General features: G+C 34.0%; 2 protein-coding genes across 2 annotated transcripts; both read left to right on the forward strand.

Annotated features, from left to right (window-relative positions):
* Nucleotides 1-1,534: 1,534 nt before the first annotated feature.
* LOC106122600 (cytochrome P450 6B5-like) lies at nt 1,535-4,014 on the forward strand. The gene is made up of 2 exons (XM_013318668.1): nt 1,535-2,916; nt 3,712-4,014. Exons 1-2 carry the CDS (start codon nt 1,584-1,586, stop codon nt 3,876-3,878), a joined length of 1,500 nt encoding a protein of 499 aa, XP_013174122.1. The 5' UTR covers nt 1,535-1,583; the 3' UTR covers nt 3,879-4,014.
* A 1,502-nt stretch (nt 4,015-5,516) lies between these two features.
* On the forward strand, nt 5,517-7,615 carry LOC106122599 (cytochrome P450 6B5-like). The gene is given in 2 exon segments (NM_001312214.1): nt 5,517-6,848; nt 7,053-7,615. Coding segments are annotated over 2 exon segments (1,500 nt in total). The 5' UTR covers nt 5,517-5,518; the 3' UTR covers nt 7,223-7,615.
* Nucleotides 7,616-8,050: the final 435 nt, after the last annotated feature.

Consider the following 8,050-nt stretch of genomic DNA (forward strand, 5'->3'; position numbering starts at 1 on the left):
AACAGAGATAACAATAATGTTTTCATACATGTATATGATAGTTGCAGGAAAAAGAAACAAGATTATTGGTATTTCATAGTTTTGTCACACACGTAAGGTTTGTCTGTACGTTACGTTATGTACTGATACGTTGTTAAAACCTAACGTGTGTTGCCTGCATTATAAAATTGTGGATAATTTTGATGGTCATTCTTCTTTCTAATACTTTATCAAGGAAATTCAATGATGATAAATTAATTATATCACGTAAGATAATTGCAAGACACATTTAACTGTGAGTTACCAAGATCAAAATCTCTGTAAATCCTAAATAGAGGCACTTATGAGTTTTTAGGGTTCATTAAGCAATCATTTCCTAATTAATTCCGAAATTCACCAATCTTACTAATATTATCAATCCGATGGATGGATATAAAATAAACAACAGATGAAGATAACTCAAAACAACGGCATGAATTTTGCTGAAATTTGGCACAGATGACGTTGATTGTTCACATATCCGATTGCCAAAAGATCCTTATTGAAACTGCGTTAAAATCTTACATGTTTTAAATTTTTCCGTGAGTGTATAAGTCGTCATCAGGTCACGGTACGTCCCTATTGAGGGGTCGGAGCTTACCACTAGTTAATTAGGCCATAGTCAGCCACGCTGGCATACTGCGGATTGACTTCACACTTATTTCTGAATTTCTTTGGAGATATGTGCAAGTTAGATCACGATATTTTCCTTAACCGTAAGAGAGTAGGATAAAAGTAAAAATATACACATAGGTACATAGTGGGATTCGAATTCAGAACCTGTAGACAAGTCAAATGCTTAACCCCTTAATCGATCGGATCAAATCAATTAAGCTTACTTGCAATCGCGAGTGAATCGCGAGCTCCGCCGCTATTTAGATGTGGTCATTCCCATATAATTCATATGTTTGAATTTTCGCGACCGAACTTGCGCCTGCGTCCGCGTCTCAAAACTAAGTACTAAAACGAGTTAAGTTATAAATTAACAAAGTTAATAAACGGTCTGTGCAATTGTGCGAATAAAGATACACATACACATGTGACTTTATTGCCGCTGTGCAAACAATAACTTGGTAACAAGCACTCAACGCATTGAGCTTTGAACGGAGCACAGCAATATGCTGTGTTGAGCTTTGTTGAACAGTCTATTGACTAAAATTTCAGCACAAAGGGACTGTCACACTCAGATGAGCATATACAGTACAATAAAAGGTTTCCATAAATTTCGTATCAATAAAACTTCGCTACATTTACCAATAGATCAAACGATCACTCAAAAAATCGCTGCAATACTTGTAGACTTCGTCACCTGAATAAATACAGTGACAATAAAAAAATCTTTCTAGAACATCCTGCTTATGTAATATTTCAGGATAATATAAATGGAAAAATTACATAATATTATGTAAGATTAATCATCATATCTTAATTTTTTATAGTAAGATACATAGTTCATTATTACACCAATGACTTTGCATAATGTGATCTCTACGTATATATACAGAAGAGCGTTTACAAATTTGTTTACATTTGTGAAAAACTGTGCGCAGTGACGGTATTTCATAATGTTAACGATAATATTATTTACATCAACTTTGTTGGTGGTTTTATATCTTTACTTTACAAGGAATTTCAACTATTGGAAAGAGAGAAATGTTGTGGGACCAAAACCGGTCGTATTTTTTGGCAACATCATGGAATCTGTGATACGACGAAAGCACTTGCTTATGATCTATAAAGATATATATGAAGCATATCCAGAAGAGAAGGTCGTTGGAATTTATAGAATGACGACGCCTTGCCTCTTCCTGCGCGACTTGGATGTTATAAAGCATGTTATGATTAAGGATTTTGAATTATTTACTGATAGAGGAATTGAATTTAGTGAAGAAGGTTTGGGTCTTAATATCTTTCACGCCGATGGTGATAGATGGAGGGCTCTGAGACAACGTTTTACACCTCTATTCACGTTGGGTAAGCTTAAGAACATGCTGTATTTGATGTCTGACAGAGGCGACAAGTTCATCAATAACGTTGAGAAGATTTGTGAAAGTCAACCAGAGCAACATATCATTCCCCTAGTTCGAAAGTTTACCATGGCTTCAATAACTGCTTGTGCCTTTGGTTTGGATTTAAATGATGAATTATTTGAAGCTTTAGAAAAAATGGATAGTGTTATCTTCAATTCTAATTATGGATTCGAATTAGATATGATGTATCCTGGTATTTTGAAAAAGATTAATGGATCAATCTTTGCTAAGTCGATAGGTCCATTTTTTGACAATCTAACAAAAAATGTCATCCAACAGAGAGGTGGAATACCATCGAATAAGAAGGATTTCATGGATTTAATTCTAGAATTAAGGCAAAAGAAGTCGATTGAAGCGATTAAGAAACATGACGATGCAGGTGTGACGGCTCTTGAACTGACCGACAGTGTGATCGCTGCGCAGACATTTGTATTCTATGCAGCTGGATATGAAACCAGTGCTTCGACTATGGCTTACATGATGTATGAATTGGCAAAGAATCCTGAGATACAAGACAAAGTTGTTGAAGAAATCAACAAAGTACTTTTACGTCACAACGGTGTTATAACAAGTGACACTTTACATGATATGACATATCTCATTCAAGTCTTTCATGAAACATTAAGAAAATATCCGGTAGCAGATCTTTTGAATCGTAATGTTAAAGCTGATTATCCAGTTCCTGGCACTAATGTTACTCTCAAGAAAGGACAAACCGTAATTATGTCCGGTTTTGGTATTCATCATGATCCTAAGTATTATCCAGATCCGGAAAAATTTGATCCTGAACGCTTCAGTCCTGAGAATGTGAAAAATAGGCATCCATGTGCGTTTTTACCCTTCGGTGCTGGTCCCAGAAATTGCATAGGTATGTTTTTTACAATTTAATAAATGTTAATATCTGGATTAAATTATATAGGGTTTCTTTTATACGAAATTCATTGAGTTTCTATACAAAAATTGAAGATCTCGTTGTGAAAACTAAAATCATCATTATCAGCCACCACGTCCCCACTGATAGGCTCGGAACCTACCTTAAGTTAGAGGTGAACTAAAATTCTTGTGAGGATTTACTAAAACATTTGTTTTTACGAAGCCTCTATCAAGCAGCGAGTTTTTGACTCATAGCACTCAGGTGAGGTTTAAGCACAAAGTTTTATAAACCTTAGAGTTTTGGCTTAAGATTTTACGTTCATCTTCCTGTCGTCAATTCTATTTGTGAAGACCCCAGGTGACTGATATGGCTAGAAAGATGATGCGTAATTAAATCTTATATCTTTAAATGAGCAATATATATATATATATATAATAAAATTGGAATTTCGGAATCGGCTCCAACGATTTTCATAAAATTTAGTATATAGGGGGTTTCGGGGGCAATAAATCGATCTAGCTAGGAATCATTTTTAGAAAATGTCATTTTATTCGTGTTTTATCGATAATCAACTTAAACATAAACTTAACTTTTTCTATCGGTAAGATCGAAAAATATTATTCATATTTCATCATTTTATTAGTAATTCGTACTTAAATATAATTTCCAAAAAATACAGTCATCCAGGTACTATTATAAATAGGACAAAACTTTAAAACTGTTGTCCCTTGTGAACATCCTACTATACTTGGTTAAGTAATTTTTATCACGTTATTTCTTATATTTCAGGTAACCGGTTTGCTAAATGGCAGGTGCAAGTTTGCATCATCAAGTTCCTGTCGAAGTTCCGACTGGAGCCGTCTTCAAAAACTATGGCCGAATTCAAATACGGTCCTAAACGACTCTTTGTTTATCCCGAATCTGGAATTTACTTGAATATTTTACCAAGGAATTAATGATCATGAAACAACGAAAACAATTGACGTCCGCAACCGAGACATGTAGACAGAAATAATAATTTGTGATAGTGTGCTGATAGTCCTACTAGTATATAACTTAATATATAATAAGCAAGTAAATAATAAGATACGAAATTGATATTATTATTTACTTACTGTTACCCGCTACTCCGTCCGCGTGGAATAAAAAACTTAATTAGTTCCCGGTAATTATCCGAATCTTTCTCACCTTTTAACCTTCCCTAGACCTCCACGAATATTTCAAGACCAAGATAAGATAAATCCGTTCAGCCGTCCCAAGTTTTAACGGGACTAACGAACAGCAATTCATTTTTATATATATAGATTTATTGAAGATAACAAAGAAACTAAAGATCTATTTAATATAACTCTGGGTCTTGATTAGTCGTATTAATATTGTTATTCCTTACGTTACACTTATCGAGGTGTCATCCGATTCGTTTTCTTATCTGGAGTATGATAGGTTATGATAGGTATGTTCCATCGTCACAACACACTTGCAGTGAACGTGACGTGACACATGATTTTTTTAATTAATTCAAATCTCACTCGCCACTACTTTTTTCATTGCTTAATCTTTTTCATATAACATAATATTTTGCTCTGTTTAAATAAAAAAAAATCTTTGTTTTAGTGCGCAGGCAAAATATTCGTAGACATCAGCTTATCAATGTTTTTCTTTGTTATCTATAATTTTTATTATTCTTTCTTATATCAGGTCCTTTTTTATAATATCTGATGAAACATGACTTTGCAATTTCATTAGTAACTGGCTGTCGCCCGCGACTCCGTCCGCGTGGATATATAATATAATTTTTTTTTAAATATATAATAGATAAGTTAAAAAAGCAGCTCCTCAAGGCATAAATTCTAAAAAAAATGAATAAATAGTATCCTATGTCCGTCTCCTGGGTCTAAGCTACCTCCTCACCAATTTTCAGGCATATCGGTAAAGCCGTTCTTGAGTTATAAATAGTGTAACTAACACAACTTTCTTTTATATATAGATGTGTTTTTATACTAAGCTTACAGTTTTACTGTTTTATATTTTAATATAAAAAGTTGTAGTCGTCTGCAGTTTGTGAAAAAATGTGTGCTTAATATATTTTGTCTTAACATAATTTTTTGGGTTGGAATCATTTTCCTATTAACATCTTTTTGTCGTTTAATTAACACTAACTTACTACAGTCATCAGTTTTGGCGACTATATGAAATGTGAATTAAAAGAAATAAACATCTGAGGGCCTAGCACGAATATTTGTGAAAGGCGCCTTCGTAACATCAACAAAATATTTGAATATTTGTATCAGATTTATTGGTGTACTTTTAACCAGGCAGGCTGCATAAGTTTTAATTCAAATGTTGTCGATGTCATTACGAAAACGTACACACATATTCATAATAGGCCCTTTGATCAATCTCGTTTCGACCAAGTTAGCATTCCTGACAACAAATCGAAAACATAATAATATTTTATCGAGTCAATGCCTTTTCGTTATCATTATACTTAGCATGAATTGGACAATTTATAAAATGACTCGTATCTATATATTTAACAAACAACAAAAAGTGTCTGTTATTCAGTAGCTCGTGGGAACAGTGAAGGTTAAGCAATATGTACTTTTTACTGGCTGTGACAACTTTGTTATTGTCTTTATACTATTACTTCACCAGGACATTTGATTATTGGAAGAAAAGAAATGTCGTCGGACCCAAACCGCTACCATTCTTCGGTAATATCATAGATTCTGTTCTTAGACGAGAACATTTAATCATGACTCTAAAAAAGATTTATCCAGCATATCCAAATGAAAAAGTCGTCGGCCTTTATAGAATGACAACTCCTTGCTTAATGCTGCGCGATTTGGATATTATTAAGCACGTTCTGATCAAAGACTTTGATTTGTTCGTCGACCGAGGAATTTCATTTAGTGAAGAAGGTTTGGGACAGAATATGTTTCATGCGGATGGTGACAAGTGGAGGGTACTACGACACCGGTTCACACCTCTCTTCACGTCGGGAAAATTGAAGAATATGTTATATCTGATGACTGACAGAGGGGATAAAGTGATTGATTACATAGGTCAGATCTATGACAAGCAAACGGAACTGCCTATGCATCTTCTCCTTCAAAAGTTTACAATAGGATCAATAACAGCTTGCGCTTTCGGTGTGGATCTAGACGATGAGATGATGCAAACACTAGAAAATTTTGATAAAATAATGTTTGTAACTAATTACGGCGTAGAATTGGACATGATGTATCCTGGTATATTGAAAAAATTCAATAGTTCGCTCTTTCCGAAAAATATCAGAACGTTCTTCTATGATCTTACGAAATCTGTTATAAAGCAAAGAGGTGGAATGCCAACAAATAGAAAAGACTTTATGGATTTAATTTTAGAATTAAGACAGAACAAGACAATAGAATCATACAAAAGAAATGATAATGAAGATGTAAAAACTCTTGAAGTCACAGACAGTATAATTGCAGCGCAGACATTTGTTTTCTATGCGGCTGGCTACGAAACTAGTGCATCGACGATGACTCACCTGTTTTATGAATTGGCGAAGAATCCTGATGTACAAGACAAACTCATTACAGAAATCAAAGAGGTTCTTAAAGGACACAATGGGGAAATAACTTATGAAAGCTTGAACGACATGACATATCTCCATCAAGTGTTTGATGAAACTTTAAGAAAGTATCCGATCGCCGATGTTATACTGCGCAAGGCTCAAGTTGATTATAAACTTCCTGGCACTGATATTACTCTTGAGAAAGGGACATCTGTAGTTTTATCCACTTGGGGTATACATCATGATCCAAAATACTATCCTAACCCAGAGAAATTTGACCCGGAAAATTTTAGTACGGAAAATGAGAAAAAACGCCACCCTTGCGCCTATTTACCATTTGGTACTGGACCCAGAAACTGTATAGGTATGTTGATTTGTTTATACACTTCTTACTAATATTATAAATGCGAATGTTTGGATTGATTGATGGATGGATGTTTGTTAGAAGGTATCGCCAGAAATTTGGTACACACGTAGAAAATAGTCAAAATGTATCTATGCAAGATTAAATTAGAAAAAGTAATAAAGAATATATTTGCCATAAAATAATAATAATAATTCATTTCAGGTATGCGGTTTGCTAAATTACAATCTCAAGTGTTCATTGTGAAGTTTTTGTCGAAATACCGTGTGGAGCCATCGAAGAGTACACCGTCGGAAATAAAATACGATCCCATGCGTGTACTACTCTATTCCCAAGGAGGTCTCTACTTGAAAGTTGTGCGTAGAGATTACTGAAAAACAGACAAGCAAAATAATTAACCTTAAAATCATCTGTATATTTTTATTCTGTCTGGAAAAAAAAATGGACTAATTATGACACTTGTCTACGCTACAAGCGGTAAAAACTTAAAAATTAAAGCGCGAAAAATATTACCCCATCTATCGGTCAGGTAAAAACTGTACTCTCAAAACTTGATGAAGAACAACTCTAGCGGTCCAAACCTTCACGAGTACACAGGAATTGTAACTCAAGTTATAAACATTTACCGTGAGTTTCTAAGACCAAATTCCACGTTTAAAACATTTTGTCAAAGATAGGGATGATATGTTTTATACAGATAATTTTGCCCTAGAAACCCACGGTTAGTTATGTAGGCAAAGGGGATTCTATTATGAAAAATATATCATGTCATTCATTTATAAATATATGTTATTAAATACTTTTTTAAATAATTTTAATTTTGTTTATTTTATGTTCCTGAGTGACTATTAATTTAAAAAAAAAATGAGCTGTTGATAATCTGCCGTGGTCTATGTATTCCAATGTCGAAATACTTGTATAAAAGATGAAGCCGTCCCTCTTATTCTTTTTGAAAAATCGGAGACAACAATATGTTACATGTTTTAGGACAGTGGAATTTCACTGGTATTGAAGAGCAAACCGAATCGTTCGAATTCTTGCGGCAATTAAATTCCAGGCGCTTGATATTAATATCGTTTTCTTGGTGATTTTACTAACATTATAAATGCGAAAGTTTAGATGGATAGATGTTTGTTGGACGTATTTTCCGGAACGGCTTAAGGGATCTTGATGAAATTTGGCACAGGTTAAGAATTCTGGAA

The sequence above is a fragment of the Papilio xuthus genome, unplaced genomic scaffold (genome assembly GCF_000836235.2).
Source record: "Papilio xuthus unplaced genomic scaffold, Pxut_1.1 DF826923.1, whole genome shotgun sequence".
NCBI lineage: Eukaryota > Metazoa > Arthropoda > Insecta > Lepidoptera > Papilionidae > Papilio > Papilio xuthus.

Bases quoted from the DNA above. Each gene is read 5' to 3' on its own strand.
- LOC106122600 (XM_013318668.1), top strand. From the start codon at position 1,584: ATGTTAACGATAATATTATTTACATCAACTTTGTTGGTGGTTTTATAT. The intron at 2,917-3,711 runs GTATGTTTTTTA...CTTATATTTCAG, and splicing joins TGGTCCCAGAAATTGCATAG to GTAACCGGTTTGCTAAATGG.